Below are 22,858 nucleotides of genomic sequence, written 5' to 3'. Positions count from 1 at the left end.
GGGTTTGTATGCGTAGCCCGGGTAACCGAAATGGGACAAAAGAGCTAGGCCTAGTAACAAAAGACCGTAGTCAGAACAAAAACCAAGCTGCTGGGATTTGCCATCATTTTTAGTTTGGCATTAGTGGAGGTAATCTGTCATTGTTTGGAAACAGTAAACCACTGTTTGTGGCATTCAGTGCCAGTGGATTATCAGCGGCGACAAAAGCTCTCCAACGCTCCAGTGCTAAGCGATACACTACCACTGCATGCTAATTTGGCCACATTTGAAAAGACGCCACTGGCATTCAGCAGCACACTGGGCCAATTTCAGAAACAATGGAAATTATGCAACACCGCACAATCTGGGCCCTCTTTACTGGGCGGCACGCCTGGCTGAAATACCCTGGCTCCAATAGATGTTGTCTGTCAGATTAGAGTAGCCACCAGACACTCATTCGTGTGGGTGTAAACGTCTAGTAAATGAAGTTATGCTGCCTGGGGCATTTTGTTATCCCATAGTTTACCTTGGAGAATTGAACAGTCCGGGGGTGGCTAGTTTAATCAATGTTGGCAAGCTAGTTGACAGTGTCTGACTGCAGAAGTGATGGCATTTGTTGAGGTGATCCCTGAAACCTGATCTCTCCGGCAGGGCAAACCTGCATCAATCGAGACCCACCCTGTGGGTTTCATAGCACGTGCATCGACTCCACTCCCCCTGGGAGCCCCGTCTGTCGCTGTATCTTCTCATGCTCCGATGTGGAGGAGCCGGTGTGCGGGTCCGACGGTCAGACCTACAAGAACATCTGCTTCTTGAACAAGACGTCCTGTGAGAGGCGTCAGATCATCGAGATGGTTTACGCAAGGCACTGCTTTGGTCAGTCACAATTTTATTCTGGATTTTGCAACCACTTCAGCTTCAATGGTTTATCAGTGTAGACTGTGAAAGTGTCTGTAACTCGTCGGGTGCCCGGAAGAAGGGCATAGGTGCGCTTAGGCCCTTTCGCCGGGAAGCACGATCACAGCAGAAAAAATGTTGCCGGCAAAAGGGCGTAAAAAATACACTCTCTTTATTTAGTAAAAACGGATATAATTTACTACAAAATCAACCTGGGCTGTACAAAAAGCAAACTTTGAACAACTTATTAAAGGACTTGGGCTTTTTTTTTTTTTAATTTTTGCCAAGAAATCCACATATTTCATTAAAATACAATAGTTGCATACTTTCATCCTTTTGCCGGGAAAAGTTTTTTTGCAGTGATCATGCTTCCCGGCAAAAGGGCATAAGCACTTACGCCCTTCTGCCGTGCACACGACGAACTTTAAAGTTAGAAATAGTTCCAGAGTTTCCTAAAAACGTGTTGTATAATGTCATTTTTATATATATACTGTCCGTTTTTAGATCCGCACACTAGCAGCAGTGGTGGGGGTGGTGGTGGGACTGGGGGTGGAAGTGGAGGCGGGAGTCAAGGGTCAAATACTGTCAAACCCGGTGGGGGTGGCAGTGGTAGCGCCGATTCTCCTGAGACAGGGTACAACCCCTGCCCTAAAGGCTCCTGCGGTAAGCCCGCCAAGCGTCCGGTGTTGGACAACACGGCCCTCGTGTACGTGGTGTTTGGAATCGACCACTTTGTGCCGAGTAACACGTCGCAGGAGCATGTCCTGGAGGAGGTCAACAAGGTGAGAGCTAGAGGCTGTGATCAGCTATGTATGGTTCAGACTCGCTTGATCTGGTTCAGACTGGTTTGATCTGGTTCAGACTGGTTTGATCTGGTTCACAGTAGATTGATTCTCATTTTGGTTCAGACTGGTTTGATCTGGTTCACACTGGTTCGGTCTAGTTCCTACTGGTTTGGCAGTCCAAACTGGTTTGATCTGGTTCACACTGGTTCGGTCTAGTTCCTACTGGTTTGGCAGTCCAAACTGGTTTGATCTGGTTCACACTGGTTCGGTCTAGTTCCTACTGGTTTGGCAGTCCAAACTGGTTTGATCTGGTTCACACTGGTTCGGTCTAGTTCCTACTGGTTTGGCAGTCCAAACTGGTTTGATCTGGTTCACACTGTTTTTTATCTGGTTCATAGTGTTTGGTTTTCAATTTGGTTCAGACTGGTTTGATCTGGTTAACACCCGTTTGGTCAGGTTCATACTGATTAGGCCTCTGTAGTCCATACTAATCTGGTTCAGACAGGTTTGATCTAATTCAGACTGGTTCGATCTGGCTCATTGATGGGCTTCAGAGTTTGCCGAGTTTTGCTCAGGTTCAACTTGGTTGAGTATTGCTCATATTGGACTTGTCTAACTTAAATTCTTCATCGAATTCAGTGACCTAATCGTTTTCTTTTTATTGCATGTTTGGATACTTAACTCTTAAATGGGCCAGTGAGACCCCCAACCTTCAACTTTCTGATCCTGTGCAAATACTTTGTGTGTGTGTGTGTGTGCGTTTTCAGGGTGGAGTGATGTATGATCATGACTTCGATTTTGAGAAGCCGGAGACTATGAAAGCCCTATGTAAAATCTGCAAGAACATCGCGGCAAGAACTGAGCTGGTCATTGAGGGCGGTGCTCAGTGTGTCCCGTCAGGTATGTCGAAATGTATGGTGGCCCCAAAGCGACATCAAATATGCAGATTGTTTTGTGATGCTCTCTTTCAAGACATCAGGAATTTTTCTCCAACACCGCATGTTTTTTTTACTGTGCCAATATTTCATGACATCACAATTTTGGGGGGCATGAGGGAATTTGCAGTTAATTCAATATATTTTATTTTATATCCTGATTTTTCTTATCGTGAGGAAGAGTCGGTTTAGAGCAAAAACGGGGTACAAAATCACTTATTTGTCCCCAGAAATTCCTAAGTTTATCACGTTTTCTCATTTGTTTTCTTGTAGAAAATTCCAGACAGGTTCAGTGGCGTGAAAAGGTTTTTTTTTTCCCTTTATTTGGAGCGGGAATAAGGGACGGTCAGAAATGAGACTAACTAACCACGGATGAGGTCAACTAACCACGGATTCACAAAGTGTACCTCAACAAATACGAAGTGTCTGTCTTTTCCTTCAGGATTTTCTTCAACCTTAATGGAGAAGCTAGCTCTGCTCTATGAAGACTGCAGGAACCTGCCAGCCTCCAGCACCGGGTCGCAGGCACTTTTCGCCGTGCACAACCAGAAGGTTGTCTGGTTTGCCATGGCCTTTAAATCGGTATGTTGTTGGGCAAGTTTCTTGCATTCGTATCTGTTTCTTGGGTTCACATCTTGGCACGGGAACACATAGCAAAATAATTTTTTTTCTTGATCCAATTGGCAGTTTTCATGGGTTAAATTCATTTTGAAACAGTGCTTTCGTATCTGTTGTCCAAGGTTCACATCCCACAATGTACACACAGTTAATTAGCGTCTTGCTTCAAATCAGTGAAATTTTAAAAACAGGTTGGTTGAAAACCCTCCGAAATATTAAATTCAGCAACTTCTTCGCCGACCTGTCCACAGACTATCTTCAAGGGCAAGTCCTCCTTTGCCGCGTACAGGGACTACAATGCTTGGGAGACGGCCATTCAGGAGGAGAAGGACGCCCTCACTGAAGACGAACAAGCCGGCCTGATGACGATGTTTCAGACCAGCGATTACTGGAAGCAGATATTTATGGAGATAGTCGGTAAGTTGAACGCCTCCGGTACCAGTTTTCACCAAATTCGTCACAGCTTAACTACTTGCAGATGGCACTGTTTTTTGGTGGGAGGAGCTTGGCTTTAAAAACAAAAGGCAATATGAGCTGGACCACTTTGAAATGCAGGCAATATCACAAGAAATTTCTTGCTAGTCATTTCAAAAGTTTATGAGCACTCTTAACCATATTCTCCTGAGTCACTATGTCCCAGAATGCTGCCAGGTTTGATTAGAATTTGCATGACAAGTCCCCGGAGGATTTTCAAAATGTTCCGTTTTCGAATTCTCCAACAAGTTCATAGCTTCATTTGCTGAACAGTTTTACACCCGCACAAATGACTAGGCAACATCTATTGATGCCAGAGTATTTCAGCCAGGCCTGCCGCCTTGTAAAGAGAGTCCAGTGAGCTGCTGGCGTCTTTTCAAATGCGGCCAGATTAGCATGCAATGGTATCGTATCGCTCATCTCTGGAGCGCATTTGTCCCTGGTGATAATATGCTTTCCCGGAATGCCACAAATAGTGGTATATTGTTTCAAAACAATGACAGCTTAAATCCGCTATTTACAACCGAAAAATTTTGGGAATTCCCAGCAGCACGGTCTTTTGTTCTGAGTACGGTCTTTTGTTACAAGGCCAAGCTCCTTTGTCCGATTTCGGGCACCCCCAGCTATGCATATAAACCTAAGGTCTCCGGTACCATGAACCCTGGCACAAAGTGGTTAAGGGAAGGCTGAATTTAGGGCTGTTTAAACGTTTAGTGGAGGAAAGCAAATGAAATGCCCCGTTACTTGCACTTTTCTCATATTTCACAAAGGAAAAGAAATTGGTCCTTTTTAGGGGAGGGACGGTGGCCCCCATCCGCCTTGGATCTGCCAAAGGCTGCTCCAGCATGGAAAGTTGTTCCACTGTTGCCATGATGAATATCATCCTTGGTCTGATTTTTCTCTTGTTCGTCTCCATGCAGGAGTAACCAGTGCAATATACGGCGTTGCCTTCTCCCTGTTGGTGTGTGTGATAGCTGTGGTCATATTCACAGCTCATATAGGTGTTCTCCTCATAGCATTCCTCACAATAGGCGGTAAGTATAGAGGCTTTGCGTGGGAGCCATCTTGCAGGGCTGTTCTTATGTCCAACAGGGAAACCTCCTTGGTGCTTATCATGTGGATCGAAAGCACTGACCTGCAAGATGGCAACCATGCAAACCCTCTATTGGATAAAATGAAATTCAGATGGTATATCAATAATAATTTCTTTAAAATTTGAAAGTAGTTTCTCCTAGCTTAAAGGCCAGCGTGATGTAATTTTTCTCCATGCAATACCAACGGATGCTCCCTTGTGCCCAAAGCAACCTAATTTTCAGTTTTTGTTGAGCTGTTTAATTTAAGGGAACTTTGGTGCCTTTTTGTAGATGTAAATTCAAATTTGCATATTCATGAGTAAAAGTGTGATGTCATCCAAGGCAGCAACCTTATTGTTTCTATTCTGGTGTCATGATAGTATCGGCACTTCAGCAGAGTTTGTTGCCTGCCTCAGTCACGGACGTATATAAAAAAAACCTGGACTTGCAACGCCTTTGTATGAAAAAGAAGCCAACCAGCGGCCATTTTATCGAGCCGAATACAAAGGCGTGGGTTGGCTCCCTACTATTGACGTGAGGAAGAACAAAGGCGGGCATTACCAGGAAAGCTTTGTATTCGGCTCGGTAAAATGGCTGCGAGTGGATTCAATGACTCTATAAGCTGATTAAGGGCATTGCGAGTCCAGATTTTATTATACACGTCCGTGGCCTCAGTGAGGGTGGACCATTGTTGAGAGTTCTGTTGTGTTTGTCGCCAGGCGTGATCATGGTCGTCGTTAGCATGTTCTTCCTCCTGGGCTGGGAGATGGGTGCCGTGGAGGCAGTGTCCCTCTCCATCATAGTGGGCTCCTCCATCGATTACTGCATCCATCTCATTGAGGGCTACCTGGTGGCGGGAGACAGGGTGCCAGACGCCACTCACAAGGTAGGTCACGCAGAACAAATTGTGACACGTTCCACAAAAGTCACACTCTGCCTCACCCCGTGGCTTGCGGAACCAATTATGACACAACGTACGCAATCGTTTCAGGTGATGTAAGTTGTGCTGAGTGAATTGGATATGGGCAATTTTACTAGTATACAAAAAGCTCTCCACTTTTTTTATCAGATTTAATGAAAAAGTTGTTCTAATGTGAAAGAAGATCGAGATTTTCTGCCCAACACAGAAAAGATGAAAACTTGTTTCAAAATGGTGAATGGAGCTAATTCAACAAGTGTTTGATGACGGGTGTCATACTGACAAGAAATAGCCGCCCAAAGACTATGATCACCTTCATCAAAGATACGATATGTAATTAAAACAGCACAGCTAAGCAACTTCATGTACAATTGATCTCAAATACCTTGCACAACTACGCCAGAAATTGGTGGCATAAATGTCGGTTCATACCTCAGGAGAACGCAAAAGTGAAGCGAATTTGATGTCACAAAAAATTTGCATCAAAATTTTGTTAGAGTTGATTGCCTTCTACTTATTCAAATTTGTAATGCGAATTTTTGATCCAACATCGTAAGTTTGTGTTCATGTTCACTTTTGCCTGAAGTATGAACCAGTCTTAAGGCTTGCACATAGTGTGAAGTCATGCCAAATTTCTTGAAATTGACTACGTTTATAAATGCTTGTCTGTATTCTAAGCGGCCATCTTAATTTAACGTCGACCCCATTAGACAACGATTTCACACTATCTTCCTGTCATCTCCCAATCGCCAGTCGGCCGCGCAGATCCGCCGCTGGCGCACGCGGCACTCGGTTAGCACCATCGGCGTGTCCATCCTAAGCAGTGCACTGACCACGGTCATCGCCACGGTACCGCTCTGCTACACTACCATTCAGCTCTTTGCCAAGTTCGGCAAGATCGTGGCCATGAACACGTTTGTGTCCATCCTCTACACCCTGACAGCCTGCACGGCCTTCCTCAGCCTGGCCGGCCCCGCCCGCTATCGCTGGAACCTCAAGTGGTTCATCTTCAGCGCGTTCGTCCTGTGTTGCCTCATCGGGGGCGTGGTCGGTATCCTCTACGCTCTGCACACCACGGGCGTCTCCATACCTGGCCCCTCTGGAAACCCCTTATTTTAAATCAAGTGTAGCTGCATTGGGATTATAAAAAAAAGCCACAATGCTGCCTTTCCTGTGTATTTGTTTATAGACTGGTTGGCTTTTCCAGTTGGATTCATTACGAATAGTGTGTTCTACTCTTGGTCTGTGTAAATTTGCATATTTGTGAAACATTGATTTGAACGCACAAACTCTTTTTCATATTAAGAACTGATCTGGTTGGTCCTGTAATTCAAAAGTTGACTGGTTGACATTTTGTATTCTTTGATGAGCATAGGATTTAGGTGAATGCGCTTGCAAAACCTGATCATGGGTAAAAACAGCTGGGTAAATATGCCAGTTATTTGAGTTTTTGACTTTCCTTTCAGAATGCTGCCCAAAACAAGGGTTCTTTGGTTGTATGGCTAAAGTGCTTTGCATAGCGCCCTCAAGGGGCAGAGGAAAAAAGCGGGGAAAAAGTACCTGTGATACAGAACCACATTATCGAGCCAGTCCTCCGTCTTTAACAATTTCATAATGTTTGAGGGATTCAAGATTCTGTTCACATGTGAGGTTCCTTGCAGCTACACTCTTTGGATAAAAATCAAAGTTAGAGGGGTTTTGAGGGCCCAGGAAATTCTTCAAGTAATCTTTACCAGGAATGGTTCATAGAGGTATGTTATGCATACTTTTTGCCAAGAATGCTATCGTGTTTCTTACTTTTGATAAATTTTTAGAGGTGGGCAGAGGCTTTTCTAGGTGAAGTGGCAGAACAAATTTAACTTGGAATCTGAAATAGTTTGACATAGGAGTTGTTGCACCGATGTCAAATTTGATGGCGGCAGTTTTACGTCTGCGTCAGAATTTATGGGTTTCTGTCCCATGGAATTCTGGGATGCACGCGTTTGAAATCTATTTGAAAAAAACAATCGCAGTGTTTCTGCCGCTAGAAGTGTGAAAATCATGCTGTTAATTGATTGATGTTATGCATAAATCCTTTATGTCTGAACACAAATCAGTGTGAGTACTGAATTTGCACCGTTGTCACTGGGATATTGAATTATGAAACTCTAAGAGTTGCGATTCAACACCCAGAGTAGAATTTACATTATCCATAGTTATATGTATATGTGTGACGGGCGTCACCTAGCCAGTTGGAGTGGGCGTGGCCGAAAATAATCAATGGTATTTGGGGGGAAAAAGAAAGCCAGGAAAAAAATGGAAGTTCTGCTTCACTACCCCTGCAGGAATGTTTGGGTGAAAGCTGCATATTATCTAACTCAAGGGGGCGCTGTCCAGGGTAGACAAAACCTTTATGCCTCCAGTGGCATATATATGATTTTGCCGACAAGGAAGACAGGTCCATTCCGTTCGTGATACCAGCATCCTGTAAGATGTATTTGTGTTAATAGTCTTTTGTTTGGGCACTTTGTGTGTTGATGTAAACAAAGTCTATGTGTTGTCATTTGCTTTCGTTTAGAGAAATCTTTTATTTTTTTGTTTAATATTCATACGTGTTGTCTTTTTTAAAATGTGTTACTGACCATGCACAATGCATTACAGGTGTGTTGTAAAGTCGTATATGCTCTCTTTTAAAGGGATTATACAAGTTGTTTTATTTCATATTCTATAATAATGATTGTGCCTTGGAAAAGGCACAATACCCTTTCTTTGCCACTCTTTGCAAGAGTTTAAAAGAGGTTTTCTATGCGATTAGATGCAGCTAGCTTGTGTTTGTGTCGTGTTGGATACGTTTACACAGCACGGCTGGATTCTTGAGGCGCGTCAGTGCTCCAATGCTCAGGTAGCTTCGCCGGGGAGGGGGTGATTCTTGCTGCGGGTTGCCGCGGTGATGATTTACAGCGATATCACTGCTGGAAACTCTGGTATAGGCAAAAATGACCACATACATAGTTAGCAAAGTGCCATCAGGCAAGACGAGAAAATCTCTCTTAGAAAAAAAGCAACTCATGGTTTAAAGGCAAATATCTAATTTATTGTGCATATAGAGGCTACACATGAAAATACATTCATATGTAGCATATTCGTTAAGATTTGAGGAGTATTTTGCCATCCTCGACTTTGAAGAATTACCTTAGTTCGTTTTGGTTTGCTGGATTTGAGCCAGCCAGTCACCACTGGCAAGTTAGGTGGCTGTATAGTAAAAATACTTGAACTTCCACTTTGCAGGTGAGAGGTTCAAATTCTACTTTTTTTCCCTTCATTTTTTCACTTCATTGTTTGGTTTCTGAATACTTGCTAATGATTGTTCTTTAAAAATAGCCAATCAGAGGTGAGACACAGCCATTTTAGCTGAGGGACCATACTTCACTGATACCCATCATTTCTAGAATGTAATTGACTGCGCTTAATCAGACGCACGTGAATCAGCAACAGTCTTGTTTAGCTTCCACGTTCTTGCTTCATTGCTGCTGAACAGCCAGGTGTGTGTGCTGCCCTCAACCAGTCATGCCCAGTTTGAATGAAATGTGCACGTGGTTCCTCCATGGTTAGATTTCTGGCTTGTCTTCATCTTGAGTCTTCCTGTTGTGCATGCGTGGCGACGACAGCGTGGCAGTCTTGCACTTATCGAGTGTGACCTTGAGGTTTCAAATAGGTCTTTCCAAGGGGTCTGCCTCTCGTAATTTGAGTGGCCAAAAACTGTTTCGACAGAGATGCGTCAAAAGATACCAGCAAAGCTCCCGGAAATGGCTCTCTGGCGGTTCCACCAACTCTGAGTTAAAAAAAACCAAAAACCCTGCCAGATCGCCACTTGCAAATATTAGTAATCAGAATAATCCGGGAAGTTACATAAATTGATGACACATTCGGCTCTCTTTCCCTCCGCAAGCCACCTGATGGTCTCGATCTGAGACTGTGGATATTTCGTGGGAACATCTCGAGTGTGCCATCTTCCACAAATCCTATCATAGTTGTTTCTCTGCTTACCCTGATTTTCGTTTCTGTAGATTTATCTGTGCTTCACCTTCCATCTTCCCTAACAGTGTTTGCGTTCCAGCCTCCAAGAAATATGGGATGTCAGGGTCAACCATCTCGAAGTTAAGGTATTAGCCTATCAACGTTGATTTGTGTCAGCGACTTGGATGAATGATGGTGGGAAGTTCCTTTAATCTCTGGGATTTCGGAAATCTGAACAGGGGTGTGAGAATTCAGCTTTTTAGCTTATTTTGAGCTTTTTTGTGCAGATGTTCACCCTGAATTTCAGCTTTTTGCTATAGCTGTTTTCAGCTTTAATTTTAGGTGGCCAAACACCCCTGTTTGAAGAGGCTGACTTCGACAGCCTCTTCAGGAATTAGATGCCCACGTACGTGCATAGATCATGGCTTTACTTCACTCTTTTCGTCCAGCAGTGTTCAACTTAAGCTCAAGAAATCCTTTTTTCTTGATCTTCTTTGAATTCCTCTTATGCCTGTTGATCTGTTGACATGGTTAATCGTTACCCACTCTTACCTTCAATACCTTGACCAGAAGTTACACCCAGATGCCAACCTTTGCCTGTTTTGACGTTTGTCAAATTCCTCACACTCTGACAACGCCAGCAGCAATCGCGAAGAGATGACTCATAGTCGCGTTCATGAGTCCGCCCCAAAGCCCCCTCGCCGCTCAAACTCAATCATTCTTAATGCCATCAAACTATTACCGTTTTCAACCGTGATGGATGTTTTGGCTTTTTTTCCAAGCGTTTTTGTCCGTTTTATGCGAGGTAACAACATTCATCTCCAGTGACATGAAAAAAAAATGTTAGGATTTCTCTCCTGTGGTTCGTTTTTATTCAACGGAATAATTCATCTTTATCATAAACGCGGGCCTTGCAGTACCCGGGGGATACATGACCATCTTCTTTCAGGTTTTGACAGGGACATGCTCGTTTGAATATTGAAAACACATTCAGGGTTTCGATGAAACTGATCGCGAAGTGTCGCAGTTTGTTAGCGCGTTTGCCAGCAATCCCCACTCTTGTATATTCGCCAAGGTCAAAGAAAGTTTCGGGGGAGGAGTGTTCAAAAACATTCAGCTTTGGGCTTTCAGCAATTCTGTCATGTTGCAGAACTGGCCACACTGGGGGAATTAATGGGGCGGAAGTGTTGTCCGACGAGTTGGACAGACACGTCGCCTTCGGTTGGAACTTGGCCGTGTCATGGCGTTACCTGGACGGATTAGTAAACCACGCGATCCCAGCCATTTCATTCTGCTCTTGCATAGCTAGAAATTATGTTTGTGGTCTTTACAGTGAATTTTGTTGCGGTTCTGAAATGTACCAGGACTCACGTTGCGTGTACAGATTTTTGGTTAATTTTTTTAATTGGAGGTTCGGGCATGGTTTTTTATACGCTAATTTGAGTTTCATGACAAAACAGTGACGTCATCTTGTGCGGAAGGCTTGTGTTTTGCAGCGGCCTAGTCGCTAAAGGTTGCCAGAATATACCCCGCCCTCTATTGTAAAGGTCAGCTTGGAACTTTTTTTATGTCGGGAAAAAATACATTCAGATAACACTGAAAGACCAAACAGTAGAGTGTCGTTTTCATGCGGCTGCAATTCACCTTAATGGCTGTTTGCACAAAATAATATTTTGGTGTTTAAATTTTTTGTAAAGGCATACCATGGAGCCCTTTAAGTGGAACAGGAAACGTACACAAATAAATAAGAGACGTTGTCGTGCCAAGTTTGAATTAGCCGTTTCCCCTTGTGGCCGGGACCTTGGTCGGTCCTGTGCGTGCTTGGCCGGCCCCCACAGCTGAAAGCGCCAGAAAGCACCGCTCCAACATTTCTATTTCCGTCTTGTCATCAATTAATTACGAATCTTTTTTTGCTGGAGTGATTTGCCAAAAATATTTTCCCCGTTTCTCCCCTCCCCCCTCTCCCCTTTCCTGACCTTCCCCTCGTCTGTCACTCGCCTCGGCTCAAAAAAAATCTTGAAGAGCCCTGTGACACTTCATTCATCCTTGGAGTTTTCTTCCATGCCCACCTTGTCTTATCTCTTTCGTTATAGTCAGCTTTCTGTCGCTGATGTAACTGCTGTCTCGTCCCGTACATTGCGCTTTCAATTGTCCAAAATTGAACATTTCATTCCTTGCTTGATACAGATTTCTGGCTGTGTGCGGCCTCTCCTGGAACCCGAAATGTTTGTTAAATGCTCATATCATACCAATTTGTGACTTTAATTCAAAAGCCCGATTTTACCTGTCAGTGAAGGGAATAGGTTCCACGCGTGCATACAATTTCAAGGTTTGTCTGACGTTTTATTCTACAAAGTCAGTTTCCATTTAAAATAAAAAGTGATTGGTAAGTTCCCCACTTGTTTACTGCAAACGGAGATAACACTGATTGAAAATGATTGACGACCAAAACAGACAGCTCTTTGATTTCGGTCAGCGATACAGCCTGCATATCCGTTCACAAGCTACGTTTTGGCGCGTGAAAGACATTAACGAAAAAATGTTAACCTTTGTCGAAACATTGCCAACGCGAACCGTACAGTGTGCTTCAAGCGTCTTGCGACTTGTATCGTTTCAGACGAGTCTCCAGCCTTGCCGCCATTTGGAACCAGACCCGAGGAACCTAATTCATTCCCCAGACAAAAAGCTCACAAAAGAAACCGAATTCTCCCCATCCATGTTCTATCCCAAAGATCTAACCCTACCTGGTCCCAACACCTGTTCACTTATCCCCGGCTCAAGTTCTCAACGACCAAAAACGCTTGCGCGCGCACTTGCTGTTAGTCTCCGTGCAAGACGCTACACTTAGTAATCGTTGCACACCAGCAAATAAGCTGCCATAGACAGAAGTGACAGATAGCCACACGTCAGAAAAGCAGGAGAACCATTCACAAGCTTCTCAAATGTTCAAGACGCACATTAAAAAATTTAATCTAGCTCCATATCTTTCATTGTCTTTTCAATTTTTAGTGGGTTTACGAATGATTTTGAAGATATTTCTCACGGCCTCGGGGTAGAAATGTTGTGCATCCCGTCGCTGTTTTTAAATTATTGCCTGCACTTCATTGGAAAAGAGAGCGATTGCAGGGCTCCGTTTTGTTATTTTTCTTCAGAAATACAAGCTGATAGTCCTGCTGGTCGCTTCAACCCTTCTTTTCAGTCAACCATCCCTTCCACGCGCCACAAAATGCTCAAATAGCAGAGAATTCGGGCGATTCTGTCGACCCTTTCCTGACGCGCATTGGGTTGACAGATTTCGCGCATTGTGATTGGCCAACGCGCTACAAACTCGTGGAGGACTGTTGTGAAACGCCCGTATTTGGCAGGCTACAAATCTCGATTTGGTCGGCACTGGCAAGTTTGAGTCTATTTTCTGGCCTGCAACCTATAATGGATCACAGGTCATCGCCGAAACAATGCAATCTCAGAAGAGCCACTACATGCCCTGTGATAACGGTGTCCTTTGGCGATGAGCCGTGAGCCATTTCAACCAGGAGCGTCTTGCACCGAGACTAACGCACAGGCCAAGGCGAGAAAAGAACAGCTCGACCCTAATTCAACTGGAGTCTTTATTACTGTGTGTTCTATCTCTTAAGCTGGTGACGGGGGGTAGCTGCCGGGAAATCATTCATTACGTCAACTTGGGTTCTGGGATGCCGTCTGTTCTCCATGTTATATCACGGAGAGTGTATCAATGAACTGTGCCTTCCATTTTGTGTGATATGCCGAGCTTAAACATGCGTAACAGGTGGGAAATTACCTACCCGCGGTAGTGATTTGAACCGTCCGCGGGTGTATCTGCAAATGTTGTGTGTTTTTCTCCATTTTCAAGCTTTTCTGTGTTTTCTTCATTTTTTACCCTTTTCTTATTAATTCAGCGGTGGACGTGTTTAAAGCGGCCATTCCTTGTTTGTGGTTGAGACTGTATGAACAGCATTCTAATATATTGCGCAACACACGCTCAGTCTGGGGTATTCACAATGGTCAGTTTCGTATCCTCGGAAATCCTATTTTAAGTTCACGTTTTCTTCCATATTTGCTCATTGGAAACATTGTTGAGAAACTTTACCTTTACCTCCTGTCTTGAACTGAAACAACCACCAAAGGAAAGAAATTCAAAAAGTCTAGAAATATATAAAATCCTTGGGAAATATTGGTTGTGAAATAAATAATAAAAGTTTCTTCGTGGAGTGACGTTACACGTTTGCTAATGAATATGCAGATTTATATCAAGCTGAAGGTAAAACAAACAGGAACTCAAGTGCGGTCAAAATACCTAATGATTATTTAAAATAGGGTTACATGGGACTCAGAAGGTGCATTTAATATGACTTTATTACAAAGAATTAATGATATGGACAGCTGGACAACCTTTAATTGTTCGTTCACTGGGACACCCGAACCCTTGTGCACGATCCTGTAATTTACCCTCTTTCAACGCCTTGAAGTGTAGCTGCAAGGAATTTTTCCCTTCCCTGCTTGGTTAAATGCATTGAAAGGGCACTTTTTAATTATTTGAAATTGCCCATGCTTCCCTGGGCAACTGTTTGTGTTATGTTACTGTTATGTCATCCAGGGGAGACGTGGTCCGTGTGTGTTGGTTTTTCCGTTAAAATTGTGAATCCAGACTTTTCTTATTTGAAACATTTAATTGTACAGCAGTGAATCAGAAAAAGGGAAACTTTAGCCAGTACAACAATAAAAATGAAGGGTTTCGAATATATATCAATGCAACACTAAGGTGCTCTTCCTGGGAGACATTACAGTTTTGCTTATGAATGTGAAAACAGTCATCAACTGAAAACCAAGGCAGCAAAATCCCCTTTGAAATAGTAAAACAAACATTGAAAATAAGGTTAACTGAGACACGAAAGTGGACTTTTGGAAGTTTTTATTTATAAAGGGGGGAGGCATTGCGGCTACCCTTTAAGTATCGGGGCAGGTGTGACAGATGTAGGTTGCACGCTAACAAGGTTGCCGGCGTGGTTCTTAAGTCCAGGGGGATAAAAGCGTCCGAGGGACCGGGATTAGGACGTCGTCCCGCGCGGTAAGATCACTTGGCGTTCGGGCTAATCGCTTGCAACATCTGAAGGACAAATTAGCGGAGTCACTGTACTGTCTAATAAGTGCAGGTCTGCTCTGAAAGCCAAGCTCCGTTGAAAAAAAAATAAGGGAATTCCTAATTAAGCACAAGCGGTTCAAGAACTTGACTTTAATTCCCTCAGATTTTTTATGGAGTGTTCTATTTTTTAACTCCAGATGAATGATAAAAATGACTTATTCTGAGCATTGAGTCACGATTGTAGCGGAAAACTTGATTACCCCGACGACATTTGATTTATACGTTGTAGTTTTTTTCCATATACTTCGCCGGTTCGTCCAGAATAACCAGAAATGAGTTATGTTTGCAATGACCGCAACGTATGGGCGGGCACGTTTGCTGGCTATGGGTGGGCGGACCGTCATGGAGCGAACATATGCCTTAACCCGGGGATATGAACCGCGGGAAGACGCTTTGGCTTTTTGCGCATTCGGATAAAAATCAGTTGTGAGTATGCCGTGTCTAAACTCGCCAACTGCTGCCCACACACGGAAAAAAGGTGTCTTATTCAAACCATGCAGTGCTATCGCAACCCAGAGTCCCTAGTAAAACCAATATACCAGTAAAGTCGAGCCCGAGGAGCGTTCGGAGTCTGTGAAAATGCAGTGTATCAAAAAAAAAGGAGATTTCTGTTCTCTTCTGACTCCTCTTTTATTGTTCATGTATATTTAACAAAAATTGATACATCCTTTCCCCTCCCTTGTCTGTCGCATTCCCAAATGCTAGACGGCCGCATATCGGTCCATGATCCATATTCGACGATCATTTTCATCCGATCTAAGGCGTGACCCTTCAACGCTCCGGTTATCGCGAGCGCAGCAGCGGCAGGATTTTTAATGTGCTAACCGATCTGGATAAATCAACGAAGTGCGGGCTTGCTTCCTCTCATTACAGCGGGCACTTCTCTCCAAGGGCGCCGGGCACCGGTAACAGGTCTGACACATTGTCCGTCGAAGGATGTTGCTCTAATTGTATGGACCATTCACAGCCTCTGCTCAATCTTATTCCCCTCTCTTTATGGGATTAAACAATGAGTGATTCTCGTCTCCTGCTTTCCTTATCACAGTCGTAGCCTGGGTAGAATTTCTTGTGGTGCTGGGTCCGTAACCTTTTCTGGAGTTTCTTGCATGTTTCCTGCCGTCAAGAGTTGTTTTTCTCTTGCCTTCCAAACTTTGTAATGTGATTAGGATGTTACTCAATCGGCTAAATTGTGGGACGCGCTAGACTCGAGCTAGTCCCAGCAACCGTTTGGAGCGGCAGCGGTGACACCGCGCCACTTTTAAGGTCTAGCTCTTTCTTTTAAACGAGACGTGTTCAAGTCTAGCAAAACATCACCATGACAACAACCTCATTCGTGTTTTCCCCGTCTCCTAGGTTGCTGTGTAATCTTCCGCAGTAACGCAGGTCTTACATTTTATTATCGTCATCAAATGAAGCTCTCTTCACTACCCATCCTCGGCACAAAACTGCGACTTCTCAAGTCATCACACCCTGCACATCTTACAGTCAACGCCTAAAGCAAACGATTTCCGAAACTGCTCCTTTTTTATTTTCCAAATCTCTGTTTTCAAATCCATAATCCTCGTCCTCTCCCATTCCTGGAGTTGGTTCTGAACACGAGGTCTGTACTTCACAAGTTTAGTTCTTGCACATCCTCCCCAAGAAACCTCAACTCGGTGCTCTTCACGTACGTACTCTCCTTCCTCAAGGTCGGCAACGAGGGGAGCACATTACCGTGGAGCCAGCTTGTCTCCACCCGGCTCTATCTGTCTTGGCTCGACTCTCCTGGGATTTGTTGCAGCACTCTGGCCCGTGGAGTGGTGTCTTTCCTCCCACCCATCCCCTCAGCTCACGGGGAGGAAACATTGATTAACACGCTCCTGCAGCTTCGGTTCGAGCCTCAAGGTCGCCCGAGCGACTTTCTCACCTTCCCTCACAATTTCCACGATTTTTACCATTTAAAACTTTCTTGTGTTGATAACACAGGAGGATAATAATTTGTTTGCGCAAGAATTTGTTCTCAGATTTTTTGGGGGGATTCCTTTCTTTCCTGTTGGTTGATACATTGATTCAGAAACTCAGATGACATACCCTGGCATCACTCACCAACTTGAAGCTCACCGCTTTCAAATTCTTTTGCTGTCGTTAAATAAGTATGATTAACAGGAAGATCTCAAGTCTTACGATGACTGATTTGAGGAAAACCATGTTTACCGCTGAAAAGAATTAGATGATTGACTACAAAATTCATTCGCTGCCGCTTTGACATGAACATGTTTGACCCTGCGAAATTAGACTTTTCAATGAGGCTCTTGGTTGCCAAGATGATTTAAAACTGTCTCTGCGTCAGAAACCTCAATTGTGTATTAACCGTTGTATGACCTTTTGAGGGCGCCACACGCCTACTTTTTTCCCACTGGTTCACGTGCATTGCACCAAGGGGTAAGCAAGCATTTACCAGGTAAGAGTCTCACTAAAGTAGCAGCTGGAAAAGTTTTGAATATGACAGGGTCAGCAGAATAAAGTGATGTACTGTACATACAATGACAAGATAAATCACTTAATTAATGTGGCGTGGCTTCTTTTTTTTTTGGTACAAACACATGATTGGGGTTTGAAAACAAGTTGATTGGATCCTTCCTTACAAGGATTTCTGATGCGGCTGGAATGGTGCGAAATGGTCATCACCGCTGTAATTGAATTTCCCGACTTAAGTGCTTCAAACTCATAATCGTGGGACAACTCTTGGCATTTCAGTCGTCCAGAGAAAAACTTCCTGCTGAAGTGTAATTTTCTTTTAATAAGTTGGCCACTGTACGTGGATAGAGAGCTAATTTGCACAATGCGCCATCACTGAGGGCCAGGATTTTGTTGCGCAGTAGTACGCATGAGCATACCCCCTTGTTCGCCAGACTGCCCTGAATGAGGATGCGCAGTGATAAAGTGCTTGGGTTAAAGCCTTGCTGATACAGTTGACAAAGAACAGCGTTGCTTTTTATCCAAGTCCAGAAGCGTACTGAAATATGGTTTATATAGGAATCAACATCGAGCACCAAGATGTAGCCTTGTTGCAAACGCCGCTGGATTGCAACTCATTGCCGAAAGGCTGCACTGTCGATCCCACACAAGCCGCTGTCACCGTCGAAACCGTGATTGCGGTTCGTGCATGACTCGACATTACTGTATTTCGGCCGTAAGTGAAACTCCATTACAAAGAGAAGCGTCTTGCACCAAGACTAGCACAAAATATATGTTGGGGGAGAACTTCGAATGTCGCGTAGGATTAGTAACCTTTAAAAGTGCATTAACAAAAGAACATAGGCTCAGATTCGAGTAGTTTCTGTCCGTACTTAGATCTTTTCAGTATACTTCCCCCCCCCAAAAAAAATCGAATTTACACACCCTAAATCGAAAGTCAGAGTCACCAAACCACTGTGTCTTGCGTCTTTTTTCCTGTCGTGTATAGAGAACGTTACGACATGAGTGGTACCATGGTTTAAAACAGACTGGTAGGTATTGTGTGTGAGTCCACACGGACAGTTGGTTATACAGCTGCACGCTTTACTGTGCACATTATGAACAGCCATGTTGTTGCCAAAATCTGAAGCTGACTCAACTCTGCATTGTACAGATCAGCCGTTAACCCTTTCGCTAGCGCTGCATGTACCCTTCCCGTACTTATTCAAGTGAAGGAATTTGATAGTTCAACTCACAGTGGGAATTTACGATTCTTTCTTGGCTGCCAAAGGGATAACTCTGCCACGGCAGCAGCCGTTTATTGTGTCCACAATTAATCAAAGCAGAAACTCCATGTACATGTACATCGTAGAAGTAGAGGCTGGCGTAGCCACAGCCACGTGTATCATTGTTTCATACATGACATGAGCCTTTATATTAACGTAGCCATTGGCTAATGACGCACATGTACGATCTTAAGCCTAGCCCTTAAGCGAGATACTAGGTCTCGCTTATGTTGAGTGACTGAGACTACGTGATGTTTTTAACCGTCAATTGTTCACGTACTTCAGTGTAATTACTTGTAATTGATTGAAATGTATATTTTAAGATCGCAGTAGATATACTTTTCACATAATTACATATGATCTGCCACTTGTCCAAGAGGCACTATATTCAGATGTAATATATTGACATGTGACATACAGTAGCTGATGAAAATTTGGCGTCAGTATAGATGAATATTTTGTCGTCAGGATTTACTAGATAAGATATACAGAAACAGTATTCATATGAGCCCTCGCGAAATATACCCAGTGATGAAACTTTTTTATTTGTTTCAGTTTTTAACAGTTGCGCATAAGAACCATTTCTTTCTGTAGTTGATCAAGTTTCTAAGAAATTTGAAAGTCAATCTGGCGAATTGACATTAATTTATGTCGCTTCGCTATTGGTATAAAATATAACTGAAATTTTTGGTGGGAAAAAGTAAGTTACCATAATATTACCACAGTGAATATAATTATGTTTGATATGCAGCATAAGTAACTTTGTTGTATAATTTCTTCAAAAATTTTAATTTCTATATTCTTTCATGAAACCTACAGAAAACGCATTTTGACTGTATGAGTAAAACATTGTTGAAATTTCTTTCCATCCAAAGCGAAGGCCCCGTTGTGGGTCCACATTGAGCAAAAGAGGGCGCTGTGCAGTCTGAAATATTCCGCTGGTGCACGCGTTTTGGGTGCCAGCGCTTTCCAGAGATTGCGGTTGGAGAAGGATACCAGCCACTGTGCAGGTAAAGCCAACTTGCAGTAGGTCAGTTAGTTTGTTGAGAACTGTGCAACGAACCTGCGTGGTTAAGTTTGCGCAGTGGAAGAAAATGTAAAAAAAAATCCCACGCTAATTTGTATATAGTCATGAACGTGAATAAAAGTAACGGTGGCGTCAAATAAAGCCTGTGTTTGATTTCACTCCTTTTTCTTTATTGTGATTTTCGTCACTGGCATCGTCATACCTGTCATCATTTTTATCCTTATCAAGACTGACACGACTGTCATTTTCGTATTGTCATCGCCATTAAGACAGAAATCAGTGTAGTCAGCATCCCAGTCGTTGTCAACGGCAGAAGTGCAATCGACCCTGTCGTTAAAACTGTTGCCATTTCCCAGAGTTGGAGTCAAGTCCCTTCACAAGTCCATTAACAAGTCCAATCATAAGTAACAGGGTGAACAATGACAAAAGAAAGTTTTGGTCACAGTTCAGTTGAATAACTCCAAAACCCCAAACTTAGAACTACCATTTATGATCACACGTGCATGGTGTGAGTTGTCACCGTTATCAACGCCTCTCAATACTCGGAATGTTCTCCACTGTCCGATATCACCTTCGCGATCGCCGGTCATCCTTACGACCGCTTACAGCATCAGTTTCATCACAATCACCACTCCAATCACCTGGTTAATTCCTCTGGCCTTTTCAGTTACATCACCACGTCATTCCGTCTCGCTCTCTTCCTGAATGATACATCTCAATCATAATTCAAAACTCCTAACCCTCACCACCTTTTTAGGACCTGAGCCTATCCATTAGTCAACTTCCCTACATCCTTCAAATCCCGCCTCTCCGTTTCCTCGACTTGTCGAAACCAACTCGTCATCAAAAATCTGATCAATGATCAATGACTTCGGGCATCCCCTCGGAAAGAAATAGTCTTGGCAACTCCACTCGTGGCCTTTTTTTTCTCCAGTTTATTACAAGACACCACGTCGCTTCATCATCGGAAGCCTCCCGCGCGTGGCATCTCGCGAAGATTTTTTCCCTTATCCTGACCAGATCTGAGCCATCCCTACCTACAGTGATCACTCTCATACCCCCGGCTGCCGGGTCTAGAGCCCAGGCCGCTAATTGGCTTAGATTGGACGCGCCTTCCGCCCGGATGTATCGTGACCTGTTCCGAGAAGATACACAGGATGTGAACCATTCGAGAGATTCGCGTGAAGATGACCGTAGAGCTAGAGACGCGCCTGCCCGAAACGTTGATGCTTGTCTCGACATACGAGGCTCCAGCTACCGCGGGAAAAGGAGTTCGTAAATTATGTAGTTCGTTATAAGTGAAAACATGAGTTGTGACGAAGTGTTAGTAGTGTTGCAATGGCGAATGTTGCGGTTTAAGTTGCCCTGGTTAACACGTCGTACGGGAACACTACGGGGCAATTATTATTTGTCGTCAATACAGTTAATTGCTTTTATTAACAATGCGCACGCGCAATACAGTCCCATTCGAACGACTCTGGCTTTATCATCTTTAGTTTAAACTTTCATTGTCACACTTTGCCGTGGGATGCAACTCTTGTGACGTACGTGGTCAATAAAAGCACGTATAATTATATTCAAGACTAAAAGACATATGAATGGTTCCCTCCGTAATGATAAATGAAACTGGCTATTGATAACCAGCGGTGCGACGATGCCCCAGGGCCCGGCTGGTTCCAAATGGTCGACTAGATTGTCTAGCCATCCACCATTGGCGACGACGGTGTGTCGGACTTGCCCATGGTACCCGAATTCCTAGTGTTTTGCTTTTTGACCTTACATTAATTAAAGGAGTTCTGTACAAGCAATGATTGAGTTATCACACACGTGAATAGCAATAAATAACTACAAAATATCAGATCATTGGCCATAATACTGGTTGCATGGCGTTTGGGATGGTTGTTCGTCTCGGCAAAACGTTGCTTGTTAATCATATCACCATTTCACTTAGGCTATTTTATCCATTTACGTTAAATTAATAGAACATTGATCATTCGGTCACTTTACAAAAGTAACTTTTATCAAATCAAGCCTCTCTGAGCCTAGACTGATTGTGAATTCTCTTCGGCAAGAATAGATCCAAGAGATTCGTCGTCCTATATTTTTAGGCTATGTAATAATCGCGTTTATTAGAACCGGGCGCAAGCGCCGTATAGATAGCCAAATGACCTCAGGAAACGGGGCATTGAACTAAAAGCCCCCTCGACTAGGATAGTCGGAGCCCGATGACGTCAATGACCGCTAAGCCTTGGCTCTCTGTTCTGTCGTCGAGTATTAAGAGGCAGGTAAGGGTGTCTCACGCAGGCGCAGCGTGGTTGTTAGGATGACGACAAATTCGACATTTTCGACGCAGCAGGAATCCCAGAGGGAGCTTTTTGCGATGATGTGAGATATCCAAACGCGACCATGTGACGACTGAAATCAGACGGTAGAACAATTCCACGGCTCAAATGAAGTGCCCCCTATAATAATGACAGCCTTCGCTGCTAAGTAATCATTCGGACAATTCTGGCCGGCTTGCTAGTTTATGCTTCACTTATGTCTTGACATATATATAGGTCAGAATACTGAATTACATTGTTAGCGTTTTCAATGTTAAAATTAATCTTAAAGATTTGTTCCCGATACATATTTTTAAAATGGTTACAGATGCGCTCGCCACACCCGGCCTATTAAAGTAATTGGTTTAAGTGCATTTTTGTTTTTAACTGAAGATATTTTTCGATGCCATCATGTATAATTCATTCACAAGAGATTATTTGATTTTGCATGAGAGCGCGCGATGTCGATATCGGCATCAAAGAAGAGGAAAGACGCATGAAACATCCGTCGGGTTCCAGTCTCGCTTCAGCGCTATGTAGACGCGGTGGCTTTTAATAATGCAATCAATATAAATTCATAATGGTTATATACCCCCGTCTGTCTGAGGCAAATGGAACTAGTCAAGGGGGAAAAGAAACGAAAATCCTCGTTGGTTGTTTAGGGGCCAGTGGCCGGATTTTCCGAGAAGCCCGCCTTATAGATGACGTTCCGGTCTAGACGCCACTCACTACGGGCGGCCAGACTTCGCCGCGCCGCTTGCCGGGGGATGCGGCGGTCAGCCCCCGCAGGGTTAGATTTCGCGGTGCATGCAAAGATAAACTCTTTTTAAAATCCGTATTAGTGATCATTTCAGAGTACTGGTCACTAATATGCCAGTACTCTGAAATGATCACTAATATGCTCATTGTGCAACCCGGATATGTTTCCATAATTAGTAATTACAACATTTC

General features: G+C 43.6%; 1 protein-coding gene across 3 annotated transcripts in view; it reads left to right on the top strand.

Annotated features, from left to right (window-relative positions):
• LOC110976482 (protein dispatched homolog 3-like) overlaps positions 1 to 19,727 on the top strand; it is a 42,979-nt gene extending 23,252 nt beyond the window's left edge. For 2 of the 3 annotated variants that reach the window (XM_022229769.2, XM_087147193.1), the window contains exons 13-20: positions 631 to 855; positions 1,381 to 1,658; positions 2,429 to 2,561; positions 3,039 to 3,178; positions 3,466 to 3,631; positions 4,609 to 4,722; positions 5,481 to 5,647; positions 6,434 to 19,727. In XM_022229769.2, coding sequence (XP_022085461.2) covers positions 631 to 855; positions 1,381 to 1,658; positions 2,429 to 2,561; positions 3,039 to 3,178; positions 3,466 to 3,631; positions 4,609 to 4,722; positions 5,481 to 5,647; positions 6,434 to 6,799 — 1,589 coding nt within the window. In that variant the 3' untranslated portion in view covers positions 6,800 to 19,727. The remainder of the gene's footprint in view (positions 1 to 630; positions 856 to 1,380; positions 1,659 to 2,428; positions 2,562 to 3,038; positions 3,179 to 3,465; positions 3,632 to 4,608; positions 4,723 to 5,480; positions 5,648 to 6,433) is intronic. The other variant, XR_015427976.1, reaches the window with a different exon arrangement.
• The last annotated feature ends 3,131 nt before the right edge of the window (positions 19,728 to 22,858 follow it).

This window comes from Acanthaster planci, linkage group LG16 (assembly GCF_054643075.1).
Source record: "Acanthaster planci isolate LZ-2023a linkage group LG16, COTS_SCS, whole genome shotgun sequence".
Classification (NCBI taxonomy): domain Eukaryota; kingdom Metazoa; phylum Echinodermata; class Asteroidea; order Valvatida; family Acanthasteridae; genus Acanthaster; species Acanthaster planci.
The sequence above is the reverse complement of the archived record's forward strand: the minus strand, read 5'-3'. Positions and strand labels throughout refer to the sequence as shown.